The sequence below is a fragment of the Clarias gariepinus genome, chromosome 15 (genome assembly GCF_024256425.1).
Source record: "Clarias gariepinus isolate MV-2021 ecotype Netherlands chromosome 15, CGAR_prim_01v2, whole genome shotgun sequence".
Taxonomy (NCBI): Eukaryota; Metazoa; Chordata; class Actinopteri; order Siluriformes; family Clariidae; genus Clarias; species Clarias gariepinus.
In genome coordinates this window covers 2,749,229-2,767,601 of record NC_071114.1, presented here as the reverse complement: position 1 = coordinate 2,767,601, position 18,373 = coordinate 2,749,229, and the positions used below count along the sequence as shown (strand labels likewise).

General features: G+C 42.3%; 1 protein-coding gene across 2 annotated transcripts; it reads right to left on the bottom strand.

Annotated features, from left to right (window-relative positions):
- Positions 1–237: 237 nt before the first annotated feature.
- Positions 238–17,591, bottom strand: LOC128543171 (cytoskeleton-associated protein 5-like). 2 transcript variants are annotated; one of them, XM_053513527.1, is made up of 43 exons: positions 17,500–17,591; positions 16,979–17,104; positions 16,649–16,842; positions 16,241–16,447; positions 15,945–16,116; positions 15,727–15,862; positions 15,482–15,579; positions 15,234–15,347; positions 14,367–14,471; positions 14,154–14,243; positions 13,791–13,955; positions 13,539–13,667; positions 13,267–13,422; positions 12,957–13,064; positions 12,764–12,874; positions 12,199–12,291; positions 11,464–11,652; positions 11,264–11,358; positions 11,124–11,181; positions 10,786–10,911; positions 10,446–10,585; positions 9,498–9,672; positions 9,265–9,378; positions 8,922–9,050; positions 8,474–8,668; positions 8,210–8,351; positions 7,984–8,066; positions 7,734–7,844; positions 6,758–6,907; positions 6,461–6,664; positions 6,069–6,204; positions 5,781–5,974; positions 5,515–5,693; positions 5,170–5,346; positions 4,964–5,072; positions 4,655–4,828; positions 4,288–4,469; positions 3,908–3,980; positions 3,378–3,566; positions 3,160–3,261; positions 2,872–2,920; positions 2,646–2,773; positions 238–646 (listed from the first exon to the last, which is right to left on the bottom strand). In XM_053513527.1, exons 2-43 carry the CDS (start codon positions 17,033–17,035, stop codon positions 443–445), a joined length of 5,742 nt encoding a protein of 1,913 aa, XP_053369502.1. In that variant the 5' UTR covers positions 17,036–17,104; positions 17,500–17,591; the 3' UTR covers positions 238–442. The 2 variants fall into 2 exon arrangements, with proteins under 2 accessions (XP_053369502.1, XP_053369501.1); XM_053513526.1 differs by having other exon boundaries at positions 16,979–17,080.
- Positions 17,592–18,373: the final 782 nt, after the last annotated feature.

Genomic DNA, 18,373 nt, shown 5'->3' with positions numbered 1-18,373 from the left:
TGAGAGGAGCTCTGACGAAGAAATATGAGGCGCGGGGCAGTTAATGAGTGGAGAAAATAAACTACACAGTTTGTAACCATCACAGCAGGGAAGCGCTAATAACTCCAAACTAGCGCTGCTGACGAGGCAACTCCAGGCTGAGTGTTGAGTCGAGTCGAGGCAGGTCTGCTGCTCCACGTGGTGTCCGTTTAGAGGGATCCATTTTAAACAGGGCAAAAACAAAACGTCACGCATTAATTCAGTCAGTCAAATAAGTTTTATTTAAATGAGAAAAATCCTCAGTAAAACCACTGGAGGGAAAACATTATTAAAAAGAGAAAAGTTTAAATATATACAGGTTAAGACAGTACATACAGAGACATGTGCAAGAAGCGTAGCTGCAGAAGAGGTAGACAGAGAGGCACAAACACACGGACAGACGTTGGAAAAAAGTGTGTGAGGATCAACGCATGCTGGCTTTAATCTTCTCGAGTCTCGCGCGGAATTCGTCGATGTCCCCAGGAGGACTGTGAGGCTTGACGTTCTCAGCTCCGCGCTGCTCACGAGACTCGCGCAGCTTAGACAGCTGAGACATCAGCATGTCCATCGAGGAGGGGACGGGGGGCTTGGCACTTGCTACAGGGACGCTGGGCTTGTCCTCGTTCACCTGAGAAAAAGTGAGACAAACATTTAACTCAAAGATCTCAAGATGTCCACTTTGTAAGACAGCTGACAATTTAAAGGAATACTTAGTGGGTTGGGGGCGTTGACTTTACCGACACGTCACTGCAAACCTTTTATGAGCGCTTTTTCAATTCAATTTTATTTGTATAGCGCTTTTAACAATTTACATTGTCACAAAGCAGCTTTACACACTCAAAAGAATTAAGTTAAACTTTGACATGATGAAACATTTCACCCTTTACCAGGATGACTCCGCCCCCACCCACAGTACATGAGTGATTCCACGAGCTGAGAAATGGAGAGATTCAACACCGAGATCTGCACAGTCAGAACACTAACAAGAGGCAAGATCATTTGGAACTAAAATAAAATCTGATGCACACCTATACATCATAATAAAAACAGCAGTGTCTCTCCTGGGCATCTCATTTATAATTATTATCAGTAAAATGGTTTTTGATCACCACCATAACACACAAGTGAGAGACCAGGCCAGGTGAGAGACTCCAAGATTCATCATCATGGGTTATTCTTTAAAAAAAAAAAAAAATTGGCACCCTAAACATTCCAGTTCAGTTTGTATGTTCAGTGGTCATCTTTGTGCCCAATTCGACTGAGGAATAAATATTAGGTGTAGGGCTGCAACAACTAACCGATAAAAATCGATAATTATCCATAATGAAATTCGTTGTCAACGAATGCCGTTATCGATTAGTTGGGCTGCTTACGTCACTGAGGCGCGCGACCACAAGATACACACAGATACACAGCCGCTCGCGCGATGGAGGTTACAGAAGCGTCTGCTGGAAAAAGCGCGCGCCCCGAGTCCTCCAAGGTATGGGAGTGATTTACATTAAACGCCTCTAAGAAGACGGTAACCCGCACGCTATGCAAGGCCGAGCTTTCATGGCATGTCATTCACAAATACTTAAAAAGAAAACGTGTTGGTGTTACGGATGGCGAAACGTCAGCAGGGTCAGTAAAAACTGTATCTCTTCATCGTGTAAAAGTTGTATAGTTTAAGTTCTTTTTGTTAAACTGTTTGCTAAATTCGGGACAGTCCGCTAGATCTGTTCACGCGCTACTTGCTAGCATCACATTGCGCAATTACCTCATGAGCAACAGTGAGTAGTTTAATGGCGCTACTTTAGATTAGCTTAAATTACATGTGTGAATAACAGTACATTTGTGACTTAAAAAAAAAAAAAAAAAAGTAGAAATGCAAAAAGCTAATATAGTCCACTACTAAGTTAACTTGTAACAAAAGTAATTTATGGTTTTACAGATGTATACATCATTTTACTCTATAAAATTACATTTGAGCTGTTTATATCTTAACTGAATAGGTCAGTATATTATACACACACAAAAATTAAAAATCATTAAACTCTATGTGGCTATGTGCATTTTTAAAAGTTTATTTTTATACATTATTAAAAAAAAACAAATCAGGTTATTTGTTATAAGCAAAACATCAAATTAAAGAAGCGCTACGTTTTATCGGATTAAATCAGGGAAAAAATTATAATAAATCGCCCAACTAATCAATTATCAAAATAATCGTTAGTTGCAGCCCTAATTAGGTGAACAAATTCTATCTACATAAAGCTACATCATGCCACCTCACTGCCACCAAACTGTTTACGCCTGCCAGGAGGAAGAGCCTCATCTTCCCCTGAACTTCAAAAGGAAGTGCCTGCAGTTTGCTGAAACTTGAGATGAAAACCTTTTTGGAAAAGTTTAAGGATTATAAATAAAACATATGAACCTTTCAGCTGGAAAGGAGCTTTATTTAAGCTAAAATCACTAGACATTTCGTAATCTTCTCCCCTTTCACCAGGAGTGCCAATCATCCTGCTGAGCTGACTACACGGGAGCCATGGTGCTGTAGATTTACAGCGGATAAAGCTTCAAATGTAGAGTAAAGAATTCTTCAGGACAGGGAAGAATCTAATAACTTATGAAAATAAATGAAATGATACCTTCATGGTGTTTTGAAGGCCACAGATCTGCTTCAGAGCTCTCAGTTTCTCCTGATAGTGAGCGACGTTGAAAGGTTCGGTGCCGGAGCTTAGTGGTGCTGCTGCAGGTTTCATGGCTTTCTGAGCATCTGTGCATTTATTAAATAAAATAAAAACTTTATTAATGGCCACATTTTTCATAAACATTAGTAATAAATGTAAAAGTAAAATTTGTGAAGATACCAACCAGCAGAAGTCTGGACATTCAGTTTAGCAACATGTTCTGTGTTCTGAGACTGGAGAGGAGAGAGAGAGAAAGAGAGAGAGAGAAGAACAGGACCTTTATATTACCTGACTTAATATATCTGAATAGTGCAGCTGAAGAAAAAAAAAAAAAAAAAAAGGAGCTAAAAAGAGAATATTAACCAGATGCGTATCCAAACCACTTCTAAATCAACGTGACATGGAGGGGTGTTGGGTGGGGGTGTTAAAGCTTAAATGCTGCTCATTTAACACGAGACAGAGAGAAGTTTACCATTTGAGACGGTGCCGAGACGGAGTGCTTCATCGCTCTCTTCAGATGAGCTTCGACTTCTGACTCACTGCTGTTCTCGATCAGGCTCAGGTGATCCATAATCTGACAAACATCATGCCACAGATCACATTTAAATCAAATTAAATAACTATAGTCAAACAAATACAAACAACCCGTGCTCATGTGGAAACACTCGAGACTTAAAGGAAGCGGCGTACCCTGGGGCCGACCAGCCTGGACAGTGTGTGCAGCAGTGTTTTGACGGTGCGGTAAGCCATGTCATTGGGTTTCTGTTTGAGCAGCTCTTTTGGAAAAGCCTTCATGAAGTTGTGGATGTCCAGGAGTATCCGGTCCAGGTAGAGGGATTCGATCTTCTCCGGAAGCAGTTTGATCATACGCCAGTGACACTGAAGGAGACAAAAAACACCAAACGGTAAACGTTGTTCTGATAAGCTGTTAGTCTTCCTGAGGACGAGGGCTCTGTACATTGACTGTAAAGTAGCAAATGATTTGCACCCAGTTTAATATCTACTCCAGACCCACAGAACTCCATGTACTCTACTGCATGTATTAGTCCTGTGTGTCCAAGACGCCTGTTGCAACAAGAGGCGTAATTTTGCTGTAATGTGCAACGATCCAGTCCAACTTTAAAAGCTTAATCTTAAGTTTTAAAGTAATGTCCTCAAATCAGTCAAAGCATGGCCCCTTAATGGAAAAATAATCTCGTAGGTAGAGCAGATTGTGTTACCTTCATGACCATTTCAGAAAACTCTGTGGACGCAGCAGAGTTACTGGTCTCCTGTAACAGCACCAGTAAAGCGCTGGAATGGAGAAAAGTAAGGAGAGGAAAAACAAGAAAAGAAGGAAGAATGTGATTACTACAGGCATACAGATTAGCACAGCTTAAAAGTGCATTAGCTAAATGAATGAAACATTAATAAAAGAACAATTTCAATAACAAAAGCTTAAGACTGATTTTAAATCTATGTATAATTATGCCTTTGGGCACTTAACATGAAGGCCATCAGCTATTGCTTGGCCTCATCATCTCTACCTGTGAGGATTTTATTAAATATAGTAGGAGTTACCCGTGTCTGTGGTATCCTGCTGTATTGTAATAAGGCGTACCTGAGCATGTTGGTGGGATCGGCGGTCTTAAATAAAGTCGAGAGGAGGATGTGTACAGAGCGGATGAGCTCCTGTGAGCTCTGCTGGTGCTGGGGATCCAGCGTGAGAGAGAGCAGAACCTGGACCAGGTTCTTCAGCACACCCGGCGAGGCTTCCTGAGACAGCTTGCCTGCCAAAACCAGCTAAACACAAACCCAGAGTAAATTCATACAAGTCTACCAGAAGATGTGGAATTTAATATACAAATTTTAACCCTGCAGCTGATTGAAATAATAATGATACCCATTTTTACACTTCAGTTTACAGCTTAGGAAAGCGGTCTAAAAAACCGGCAGATGATGGGGTGGAAGGGGCACAGTATCCTCACCGAGCTCAGAGTGCTGATGACGGAGGAGTAGAGTTTCCCCATGTGCTGCGTCACCTCGTTCCCCACGCGCCTGCTGGCCTGCAAGCCGAGCTGCATCAGTGCTGCGACGATGAACTCGTCCACGTGACTGGACATCAGCTTCCACTCACTCTCCTTGCTCAAAATCTCTGCTATCTGAAAAGGAAAACCACACAACTCTGTTTATTCAGATCAGCTGATCATACACACTGGAATATTAGTTAAGGTTCATTATTTGAGCGGTTGAGATAATGAAGATGTACCAGGACAGGATTAGACGCTGTACTGTACCTTAGCTAAGCCCTGCATGCTGGTTTTGCCATCCGAGCTCGCGACCTGTGAAATGACCAGACTGATGCTGGCTGCAGAGTCTTTAATGCTGCTGGAGACAGATGGAAACCTGGAACCACACCAAACCAAAGAGTAAGTACAAGAGTTTTATTTTATTTTTTAAATAAATTCCTTCACATCATTTCTAGAACTTTTACAACCCTTACTTGTACTTGAACTCCGGCACGTCCAAAGGCGACGACTCGGCCGTCTCCACCACCAGCAGCTCGGGCATGATGGCTTCGGGAAAATCCACGATGAAGTTGGGGTCGAGCTGAAACTGGCGAGGCACTTCAGGGCTCTCCTGCTGGACCACTGTGTTTGCGTTCTGACGCCGTATCTCACTGAGGAACCAAAGAAACCAGGAACCGTTTATAAACGTATAAAAACAGACAACTTGAAAGCAGGAAGACCCAGATGATTAATTCTAACCCCCTGTAAAAAAAATAATTGAATATAGCACTGAATATATAAAATCGAGGTATTAAAACGCGTCATACTGACACGCCTACCTCAGTTTAGAAGGTGCTGCAGCTGCTGCTTCGACAGTCGGTTTGCGTAGCAGACTAGCGTTAGCTGGGGCAGACGTTTTCTCCTCCGCCTGAGATTTAACAGGAGCAGCGAGGGCCGAGGGTTTCTTAGCAGAGCGCTTGATCCTCTCCTCCAACATGCTCATTTCTTTTTCTGACAACTGACGAATATAAATGTATGACTTATCTACACTATGCACACGCGCAGAGAGGAGGAAAACAAACAAAGTCGATATGAGGTGACTCACCTGGCCAATCAGCTTGTACACTTGCTCTCCACAGACGTTATAAGCAGCCACGACTGTGTTTAGCGCGGCGTTACGCACGCCTGTGTCTCGATCGCCGATGTGTACTGCAATTTCACGCAAGGACTTGGCTGCGGTCTGCTGGAACACAGACAGGCCACACTGACCAACCAGACAGCCGAGCTCCTCCAGACACTCTGCAGACGGACGACCAGACAGGATTAACAGATCAGCATCGAACAAACCATTAGGCAACCCTATCGAGCTGGAGGTCCAAACCTGAAAACTTACCCGCTCTCTGTTTGGAGTTTTTGGATTTCGTTCCATCCACAAGGAAAGGGAAGAGTCTGCTAGCTGGGTAGACTTTACGCATCAGGCTAAAGATGCTGCGCACGTCTTTACGCACCACGTCTTTCGGCTCACCCATCTGAAACGGAGTGCATGGGAGACGTTTTCTGTAAGGCGACAGCTCAGAGAAAACCACCATCATCTCATCACATGAATACACTCTCAAAAACTCTAGAGTTCAGTTCCCAAACCGCCAAGGCTCGATTCCAGGCTCATCAAACATGTCTATAATATCTTAAATATTTATTAAGTGAAAAGAGAGACGCGACCCAGTCAGGGGAATTCATGAGCTCACGTATACAGGAGACGACAGACAGCACTTTAAAGAAATCTACCTTGAGGATGAAGTAAGGGATGAAGAGCGTGGCTTCGTGCTCGGTCAGATGGTAATCCTGGTTACTGAGTGCAACAAACAGGAGCTTGAGATACTCCAGAGCCTTCATCAGGACGCTGGTGTTGGTATCGAAGAAGCGCAGCGTGAACCACTTCAGGATCAGATCCAGGCAGCTGACTGTGGCCTCAGACTCCGCCTCCAGGTGCTAAAAAACACCACAGCACGTTATAGCAGCTGTAGTCTGTATAAAAGTTTGTGTGTGGGTTGTTTTTTTTTTTAGGAAAAGTTTCACACTCACCTCCATCATGGTGCTGATGGCCTTGATGTGTTTTTGGAAATCTGCGTGGAAGAGATCCTCCATCAGCCATTTTGCCACGCATGGGGTCATCTGACTCTTCAGCTGATCAACAAACTCCTCACGAGGGGTCATAAAGTTCCACTTCAACACCTGCAAAACACATCACACACAGGAATCTGCATGTTAACACTAGGGTGAAGGTCCAAAGAGGCGCTTAAAAACTGCACAAGATCAACAGCATCAACTACATTAGTGAAGAAACACCTGAAAATCATCCAGCCAAGCCTACATTCACTTTATCAGGGTGACGTGGCTCAATTCAGGGGTTTTACAGTGGAACCTTGGATTAAGAGCATAGTACGTTCCAGCTCGTATTGTAAAACACTCGTAAACCAAATCGAATTTTCCTTTAAGAAATAATGGAAACTCAAATTATTCGTTCCACAGCCCAAAAAAAAAATATGTATAAAGATAATTAACAAAAAATATAAAGTAAAAATAAAACAAATTTATAAAATTAAATAAATTAACCTGCACTTAAAATTAACCTGTGTTATAGTCATGCGTGCAGGGATGTTGATTATACCAGTGAGAGATGCGCACTAAGAACCAGCAGGGGAGACGATTACCCACAATTCTGCAGCGCAAAAGAGGGCAGCGCTCGGCGTCAAAACAAGAAGTGCATGCGTGATACTTGCAAACCAAGACTTGCTCGTTTTCCAAGTCAAAATTTATTAAAAATCTTTGCTCGTCTTGCGGAACACTCCCAAACCGCGTTACTCACAATCCGAGGTTTCACTGCATCATTTTTTTTTTTTAAACCCTAATGTGACACAGATCTGACTTTTTATTTTATTTTATTTTTTTTTAGGGCTGCTGAATACCTCTCAGATCAGAGTTACTTGTGTATGCAGTCCTAGATCGGATAAATAGTCATGTGAACAAGAACACGCAGATCAGAATTCACAAAACGTGCCTTTTGACTTTTCTCTTCTTTGATCCGTTGCTCTTTCCCATTGGGAACGAGGATGAAGATGGGACCGCTCCGATCTTCCTCAACTTTGCCAGGTGGTTTCTTCACAACAGGCTGGAAACAAAGACAACAAAAACCCAAGTGAAGAATTTACCTGCAACTGTGACTTCTGCTTAATTATTTTCTTAGAACTTCTACATAGCTACGGAGATAACAGACACAGAAACTCATCTCTGTTCGTCGACCTGCTCACCTTAGCCTTGGGTGCAGCTGCTGGTTTGTTTTTTTTGGGTTCTGCTGGAGGCTGTTCGCTCACCGCGACTGTTTTTTCTGGAACTGTACACACAATTCGGTGTTGTGTCAGTCGTACAAGTCTGTAACTGATGCTGATCAAAGTATCACCTCTGATCAAATCTGTATTGTTTATATAAATGTGTAAAATGTGAAAAACTGTAAATGTGCGATGGAGGTGCGCTCACCAGGAGGAGCTGCAGCGGGCTTTGAAGGAGGCTTTACAGTGCTGGTTGCAGCAGGTGCTGCTTTACTCTGAGCTGCAGGTTTGGCAGGCATGGCTGATCGAGCCTTCTCCAACAAACCAACAAGCTGATCTTTAGACGCTGGCTACAGAAGAGAAATTTTACACAGTGATAAATGACCAAGTTGCAAAAAATTATCAAAATCTGTGTGTTGAGAGGCTTGTGCATGGAGGAAACTTTTTTTTGTGCCATGTTAACACTGATCACCTTCAGCTTAGCAGTGGCCTTGTTCATCTTGTCATAACCCAGGTGCATCATGAAGACTGGAAGTGCATCCTGGGCTTTTTTCCTCACGTCAGCATTACGATCCTCCAGGCAGGAGTAGAGATGAGGAACACACAGGGCAAAGTCCGAGGGAACCGAGCGCAAGCTGGGCAATTTCTCAGCCAGCCACCCCAACAGCTAGACAAAAACACAAACGTATGAGATCATGTCTCAGAATCTTAAGCATGCAAGTCATTAAAAATACATTTTTTTTTAAATCCCTCCATTGTGACCTCATTTTTGAGTTTAGAGGAAGCGAGCAAGCACTGTGGAAACTTGTTTAAAAAAAAAGGTAGTTTTAAGAGTCAAGCTGTAAGAATTTGCACCATGTGGGGTAAATACACCTCTAGCCAAACAGACTCCAGGGTAAATAAAGCATTCAGACACCAACCTCCTGTCTGAGGAACGGATTCTCCTTCTTCAGCTCCTCAGCCAGGTCCTCACCATCCAACCACTCCTTCATCCCCGTTTGCTCCACCCAGACGTTCAGAGTAGCCAAACCTGCCGCACGCACAGCATTCTGGGAAAGATGCGAGACATCACGTCAATACAGAGAGCTTGGTGAAATTCTAGAACGTTTAAAAATCCATCATTTTCAGAAAAATAAGTATGACTAGTGTTTCCGAAGGCTGACTTTCTTTCTGTTCGCTAGAAAACTTTTAACATGATATACACCTTGTGATGAGGTGGAAACATTATATAAATGTTTAAACCCCATCACGTCTCCTGCTCACCTTGCTGTCAGTGAGCACAGTGATGATCGAGAAGCCCAGGCCTTTAACATGCTGTCTCAGCGCAGGACCCATCGCTGTGGCCATCTGCTGCAGGATGGAGAGGGTCTGCTGGACCTAAAAATAACACACGCCACATTCAATCACAGTCAATAAACTAGTCATCTTCGTAAAGAAACAATCTGATTCATACTACACTGCAGAGGAGGGAAACTCTACACATCCAACACACACACCAGTATTTTATTGGAGTCTGTAAGCCGAGCCTTGAGTGCCACAGGAAGCTCCCCGATGTTGGGTTTAATGAACTTGGCCTCAGAGAGGACGGCGGTGACCTCCTCCAGTCCCTCCTTCCTCAACTTCCAGTTCTTGTCGCCGATTTTTGACACCATGTCGGAGGTGATTTTGTCGCTGTAAGTAAAATAACTAGAGTTACAATAAACAGTGTAAACATCTTCAGGGTGTGTACGAACAAAGCATTTATCAAACCCCTCAAACATGTGTTTACAATCATGTCAACTAAAGAGTTATTTATTTACCAAGAGTGTGCAGTCCATTAGAGAGTATACAATTAGAAACTCCACATACAGACATTCGTCTTAAGAACTGGAACCTCGCAAGAAACTTGCCTCGGAATACAAGCGACTGAACTGAACGCTGGCTTGGTTACGTCAGTGGAAACACAAGTAAGGAAAGTACAATTTTTTTCCCTCTCTCTGCATTTTGTGTAAGATTTAGTAAAGACGCAGCACTCAATCCCAAAAATGTTATCAAGAAGAAAAGGGAGCCGCTTTCAGTTTTGATTTTAAAGCAGTCTATTCCGAGAGGAATCATAAATTAATGTTAAGTTTAATGTCTATTTATTGCAGATTTTACTTCATTTACACGTCTCCTCTAAATGTTTTTATTGTTTTTAAATGCAAAAATATGATTTTAGTGTTGGAAATTAGGAATATTTTTGGGTGGCTAGAACGGGTTATATGCATTTACATTTTCCTTTCCTATATTTTAAGAACTCGCCTCTAGAATGGATTAAATTTGTAAGCTGAGTTACCGATGTATTATGATTTTAGTTTTATGTTGTTATCTCTAAAAAATGTTGTAGCAACAAATAGCAAAATACAGAAACAGGAGCCAAGTTAAAAAAAAATTAATAAACAAGTCTGCAGAGGACAGGGTGTCACCTGATGTCCGTTCGAGGCAGAAGATCCACAACATCTGCACCTCCTTCGTGTTCTTCCTCCTTCTCACCTTCCTCCTCTCCTTCTGCCCCACTGGCCTTTGATAAACCTCTTATAGGAGGCGGAGGAGTTTGACCTTTCATCTGAGAACACAAAAAGTAAGACTTAAAAGAAAGTCATAAATGCAACAAAAATCCTAAACCCATCGTTTGCTATTTGCCTGGAAACTCTCTTGTTAAACACATCAACCACACTGAGACGGTTATGTTAGCTGTACACGAGAACCTCCGCCTGCTGCAACAGGAAGCTAAAGATTAAATTAATTAAAAACAGCCTCTCGTACCTTCTCAAACTCTGCGTCTATCTGTGAAAGCAGCGCCGCCTTCTCGTCCTCAAAAAACATGCGGAGGGGAGCGCCCATGTACAGGTGCATCACGGCCAGGAGAGAGATGGCAGCGGTTCTTACAGCCTCACAAGGACACACAGTTAACTCACACAACCGTTTCATTAGCACAGATTAGACAAGTCTAACACGTCTCTGGTAACTTTAACAAAAACACTGATTCACTTAAAATCACTTTCCTACAGGCCGGTTCATGTTTAATGGACTAAACATTTAAAAACCCCATGTGACTAATCTAAGTGTTTAAAGTGATAAAGAGTTAGGAGAGACCCACTCACTGGATTAGTAGCAGCTAAAGCGGTCTTCACGTTGCTAATGAAAGCCTTGACATTCATTCTGAGGAGGAAAAACAGACCAATTAACAGCACCGATAATCACTGATCACCATCCAGCTGTCCAGATCCAGCATCAGACCTACCCTGCAAATCCAAACTCCTTAATCGCACCGCAGAGCCAGTTCAGAGCCTCAGCCTGGTTCTTAGGGTTCTTCTGAGCGAAGGCCATGGACACCACCTGAAATTTACAACAATACAGAATGTTTAACGTCGTCTCAAATGCCTCGAACATCTCCATGAATCAATGTGCTGACTAATTATAGTACATTACACACACACACACCTGTTCAGCGGTCCAGGGAAGTGTGCAGGCTTCAGCGATGGCGGTCAGAGCCTCTCGAGCCCTCACGCCACACTTCACATCTCCAGCTTTATCCACCACGGCTTCCAGCACCGCCAGGGACGACGTCCTGGAGAAAAACGAGCCCTTCTGAGCCACGGCAGAAACCACCTGCAGCTTCAACTGCATCACCTGGAGAACAGGAGCAACACAGAAATGGGTTCGAACACGAAATCAGGAGTATAATTTACTAACTTCACAATAAGTGGAACTACATTAATGTGCAAAAGTCTTAGGCACCATATTATATGCTGTTCCAATTTTGTAATACATGTTTATCATGTCTGCATAATTATGTAAAATATCATTCAGTATTTCCATATATAACTTAAAAATTAATAAATAAAAACCAATACAGGAGAATATGTGCATGGGCTATAAAGAAAAATAGAAAGGAGCGAGTGTGACAAAGTGACCAGAAGAACTCATTCTCCAGCAACTTCAGTAAAACCCAACAGCTGTTTAGTTATTAATTTAAGATATATATATATATATATATATATATATATATATATATAAAGTTATTAATAATTTTGTACATAGTTATGCAGACATAATAAACATGTTAAACAAAATTGGTACAGAATATAATATTACCAATTTTTTAAAGACTTTTTCACAGTACTGTATATTCACACGTTACACCACATGACTTGAAGGGATCAGAGGGTGATGTACCTGGAAGTTGGTCTCTTTCCAGCCAGGTTTTTTGGCCAGCATCCGGACGAGGGCCTGGCAGGGCATCTCTTTACTGTCCATGAGCTCTATGGCCTGGAAAATAAACCAACTCTTTGCAGATTCACATTTACTTTTAACAAAAGTTATTTTAAGCACCCCTGAACCCGGGGTGTCCACCTCTACACAAAGATGGCGAAGACTCAGGAATTCAAGTGAACTGAACATCTGATCGATTTCTGTAAATGATCTTCAGGAACCGATCATGCAATTTCTCTTGACTTAAAAATAATACTATTTCTTAAAAGTTATAAGAGGTCATAAGTGAATTATTATTTTTATTTTCTTTTTTTTGTGTCTCAATCCTTCATCACCCTTGTACAATGCAGATGTGAGTGGGTTATATTTTTGGCAAAAGCTGGAGCACATTAATACATCATTTTTTAAAGTATGTAAAATTGGTTTCCTTAAGATCTTAGCACTCCATCCATTAAATTGTACAACAGGTTTAATCTCACAGCTCTAATCATCAGAAGTTTTCCCCAGATCCTGATCCTAACCGCGTTACCTTCAGAAACTCCTCCATGGAAGCCACCCTCTCCTTCCAGTTCGCGCTCTCCAACATCTGCATACAGGATGCTGGAAGAACCGCGGCCGCCTTCTCCTCACACACCTCCATCTGAGAAAAATTAAGAAAACGTGTCAGGCAACCCGACCACACGTGGGAACATGAAGATCTCACAAACCCGAGGTTTACTTACAGAGAGCTCGGCTTCCGTCACGTCTCTGCTCTCTGAGCCCTTAGATTTGGCGGAGGCAGAAGCTCCTTTGGGTGCAGAGGGTTTGCCCTTCTTGTTGGGAGCGGATGGCTTTAACAAAAATAATAAAAAAAATATATAATTATGACATTTAATAAAATGAATAACGAACATTACACTCAGATACAGAATAAGTAGTTTATTTATTTATTCTCCATGCCACAGGTTAGCTGATTTAACTTCCAAGAGAGAGTGCATACAACAGCTTCATGTCCTGACTGTCCTTGTAAAGTGACACAGGATCACCCCTTACCTTAGCAGCCGAGGCTGCAGGTGTTTTCTTGGCAGGGGCAGATGGGGCAGCTGGAGCCGCCGGTGCAGCCTGGGCTTTCGGAGCGGTTTTCTCCTTCACCTGACCTGCTGTCTTCTTTCCCCCGGGCAGCTCCACTTTCTCAGCACACTCCTTAATCTACAACAGACATTTGCAGAAATTGTTCCAACATGAGGAATCTTGCGGTTTCAAAAGCATTTATTAAGTAACACAAAGCTTTTAAAACAGGGAACTGTATTAACCGTCAGATGTACCTTATCGACTTTAAGTTTATCCACGTCAGCCAGGAAAGGGTTAACGGCCCTCTCTCCCACCACCTTGAGCGCCACGCCCAAAGCCTCGAACGCTGCGTCTCGAACCTCTGGAGCAGAGTCGTTCACTTGCTACGGGACAGAGGAGGAAAACATTCAGTATCAGCAGAAATACCACCGCAATACTTAGGAATTACTGAAGCACAGGTTCATTTCTGTATTGGAGTTTGTATTTCATCTGATTTGGAGTTTTACCTTCAGCAGAGCCACACAGAACGGTTTGAGGAGGTTTTTAGGCAGCGTGCTGGGAGTGCACTGCCGAAAACTCCTGCTGAGGAACAGCGAAGCCTGCTGCTTGATCGATGGGTTTTTGCTGTCCATCACGGCCAGCACGTCCTCGCTTATTTTCTCAAGCGTCGTCTGAAAGAAATCGTTTAGTGATGAGAAATTAGAGCGTTCCCACCGCACAGCAACAAACAGCATGCATATTATTGTAGATTATAGAGAAACAAACATGTTGAGATCAAATTTTATTTTAAGTTAAATCGATTTTACTTTTAGATCAAATACAAAAACACACAATGGATCCTTCATTAAGTATTTTTTCCAGACACTTACAGACAGGAACGCTGCATCTATCGCTTCCTGTAGTGCCTGGACCACCTGAGCTTTCTTCTCCTTGAACTTCTCCAAAATGGTTGGCACCAACTATACACACACAATTAATAAATACGTAAAAAGAGAAATAATAAACAGCAGCTATTGAGAGAGAAAAAAAAAAAAAAAAGAAAAAAGAGAAATCTATATATATTTGGTATCTAAAGCACTTACATGACCAGCATAGGGGCCAAATTTCTTCCGGAGGCCAGAGGCAAGTCCTGCTACACACTTCGCGGCGAGCGTCACCAACATGACGTTTGTGTCTTTTCCGATGACCTTGAAGAACCACAGGTTGATTTAGAAACGATAAAGTAAAAAGGAATGAGAGAGGTAGAACACAGAAGGAAATCTGTAAAAGCTTTAAAAATCACACAATCACAGATGTTATAAAACTTAACGACATACAGAGACACAGCTTCGCTACGATCGATCAGTACAGAACGATGATCTCTGCACTGGAAGAAATTAGTGGATCACCAGTCACCCAGGAGGAATCATATCAGGATAGGATATCACAAAAACCCACTGACGATTCAATTATAACAATTAAAATACCTATTTATAACTATAATGTTTAAATGTTAAACTCTTAGTTTAAGTTAGTTTGTATTTAAACACAAGAGTCTATTTAGTTTTAATTAATTTAAATTAAGATTAAACTAAAAGCGGCTCTATGACGGATGACAAAGATACGTCCCGCTCAGTAACAATTATTTCTTTAAATAAAAAAAATCTTTTCATTCCTACCCCAAAATAAAAATGTGTGAATTGTACAGTACATTTTTGTCGCCAAAGTTTTAAAACTCAACTGGACTAATTAGTGCTGGCGGTGATGTGACTGGTGTAAGTGTGTGTAATGAGTGGGTTTGTGACTAATACACTAATGAGTTTGGAGTAAAAAGCAGATCTGAGGCCTTTAACACATGATTTTTGATCATGTAACGCCATAAAATTGTGTTTCTGTTGCGCCACTCGGAAGCTTCAGCGTATGTGATTAGGACTCCATCAGACTGAGAGGAGGAGGAGTGGAGGGTTCACCTTGTTTAGAGCTTTAACAACGTCTCCGTACTCCCCGCTTTCAAGTTTGGGGTTTTTGGTTAAAGCTTCCAGAGCTTCCAGCGCCTCCTTCCTCTCCTGCCATTTCTTCGCCTCCTACATAAATAAAAAGCAAAACATTATTTCTTCCCGTAATCATCTCCAGGTCTTTTTCACAAAAGATCTCACACTAACAAATGAGAGAGAAAGTGTGTGTTTAGGTGTGGGCCTGTGATTAAAGATCTCCTTACGATCTTCTCGAAGAAGTCTTTAGGGAGTTTCGAGAGGATCTCCACCGCTTCCAGGAGCTCGTAAGCGTCGACAGCGGGAGCGGCTTCTTCCACGTCACCTGCAAAACCACAAAAAAAAAACAGGTTTAAGAAATTATTCTGTACATGTATTATTTTATCAGCTTTACATATCATTAAATAAACCACTCTCAATATTGGCAAACGTCTCAAAATAAACAGCGCTAAAGCGTCACACTCCACAGTACCGTCTCCTTCCTCTTCTGCGTCTCCTCCGTTCTGCTGCTGCTGCTCAAACTTGGCCCGGAGGTCCTGCTGCGAGCGCAGGAAGCGGCTCTGTCGAGGCGCCGACGCCTTCGCCCACTCGTCCTCCAGCTCCTTCAGCTGCACACGTACAAAACACAGTCACTCACTGGGAACCACACAAAACTGTACAATCTTCACGGACAGAAAGTCTCTCTCTTACCAGGACGGAGTTAATGTTCTGAAGAGGAGGACGCAGAGCGTCTCGGATCCATCTGTAAACCTCCACAGCGAGGAGCTTGGCCTCGTCTCGAATTGCCTTCTCTCTGGACTCGAAGAGCTTCGGCAGGACCTTCACCACCGGCTTCAAGGTGATGATCTTCGCTCCAAACTCACTGAAGACAAAATAGGAACCAAGGAACAGCTGATGACTTAATATTATTAATAAATTAATCTTCAGTAAGTATTGGTCGAGATAAAACTACAGCTCAGACCTCCGACACCGGCTGCATGACTCACCTCACCGCCCGTCTCAACACCTCCACACAGGCGAGTGCGATTTTCGGGTTCTTATTATCCAAGCCTTTGAGAATCTCTTCCTGAACCGCATCCCCCTTCTCGATCTCGATGTACATCAGACAGATGTCCGAGCCGAGCTCTTTAGCACGTGCTTTAGGCTGGTTAAAGACTTTACACACCACGCCGGACACAACCTCTCCCACAGTCCTAAAAACAGGACACACACATTGTGGAGCTTCACCGGGACATCACACACACTAAGAGACTGCATACAAGACCTTCGTTTCTGCCTTCTAGCGTACTCAGATACTCTTACACTGAAATGAAATAACATTTATTCAGATAAAATTACTCCTAGGATTTTGTTTTCCCTCTCCACTCATCACAAGATACAAAACTTTTAACTACCTGGATGCCACATGCGCATTTTCAACATAAACCAGAGCCGCCTCAAGTCCTTTAAGCTGCGCCACTGCGTTCGAATCGGTCACGAATTTCTTGATGAGTCCTTGGTATTTGCCCCACTCTGGACTCTTCTCATCTGTAATCCTCTGGAACTGCTGCAGAGCCTCTGTGTAGCCGCTTAACCTCGCTTTCCAAACCTATTTGCATTTATTTATTATTTTTTACAGAAAAGAAAATTAATTCAGGACGAGCTTCATGAGTGTGAAAGTACGAAACACAACACATGGTGCAATGCAGAAAAGAAGAATTCTTAGGACTGATCAAATCATTTACCTTATGTTCACATTTCTGGTCGGTGGGAAGTTTCATCCACTCACTGTCATCTCCCATGATGGTCCGAGTTTCGCCTAATGGGAGTGTGGAAGTCTGTGGGGTCTGTAGGAGCACAGTGTACAAGACCTGAAGGTTATAAAGAGCTCGGTGCATTTAGACTGCAATGAACATCAACATCCATCACAAAACTCTGGCTGGGAATCGTACGATAGTGTCTGCTACAGCGAGAGGACAGAAGACACACATCACTCCTCCATTCACTCAAAGAAGAACAAAAAGGAATAAGTGTGTAACTTTGATAAACAACACTATAAACATGAGGACTGTGGAGGAAACAAGAAGAGCACAACATGGCACCTACACACAGTGTGTGTACACACACACACACACACACACACACACACACACTAGACAATAACAGGAGTATCAGAGAGAAATTACATCTTAAACAAGTGTCACTATTCAGCTAAACACATCTGCGCATGCGCAATGAAAACCTAAATAAACAGATTTAAACTCACCCTAGAGTTTTATCCTACACCACGTCACGGAACAAGCAGACTAAAGGTCCCGTCCTGAGCCGCTAACACACTCACTCACACACACACTCTCTCTAACACACACACAGCTCTGCGCTAAACACACACTACAGCTGAAACTCACGAGCTACGTTTAAAATTTTTCGCCCCACAGAAAGCTTGTTTCTGATTGGCTGAATCATGTGAGCGGCGCTTCTGATTGGCCCGATCACGTGTTCCCAAGGAGGGAGTTGATAGGTCAGTTTAAACGCGACCGGTAATCACGTGGTACACAGATAGCGGAAGAGAATTTTTTTTCACTGTTTAGAACTATTGTTTATAATTTCAGTTTTTATATAAAATAACATGTTTTAAGCACAACAATTTTTAATAAAGACAATTGTGTGTTATCTCTACATCTGTAGATTATAATGTGTAGTGTACTTTTAAAATATATATTTTTAACTAAATTAATTATTTAATATATATATTATTTAAACCCATTTATTATTATTTACATAAATGTATTTTATTGGGATTTTATGTGATTTGTATGAGAATAGTGAAGCTGATGGAAAATGATAAATGCTTTTTCTTTCTCTTTTCCCGCCTTTTCACTGCCATTACAGCTGCAGGTCTTTCCTGGTGTCTCTTTGTGGTACCAGTCTACACATCCAGAGAGGACAATTTTTGCCCATTCTCCTGTCACAGATTTTCAACTGGATTAGGCCTGGACGTTGGCTGGACACCTGAACACACTTCGATCTAGACCATTCCATTCTACAGTATGTTTAGGGTAGTTGTCCTGCTGGAAGGTGAACCTCCGTCCCAGTCTCCATCTGTCTTTCCATCAACTCATCAACCAGCTTCCCTGTTC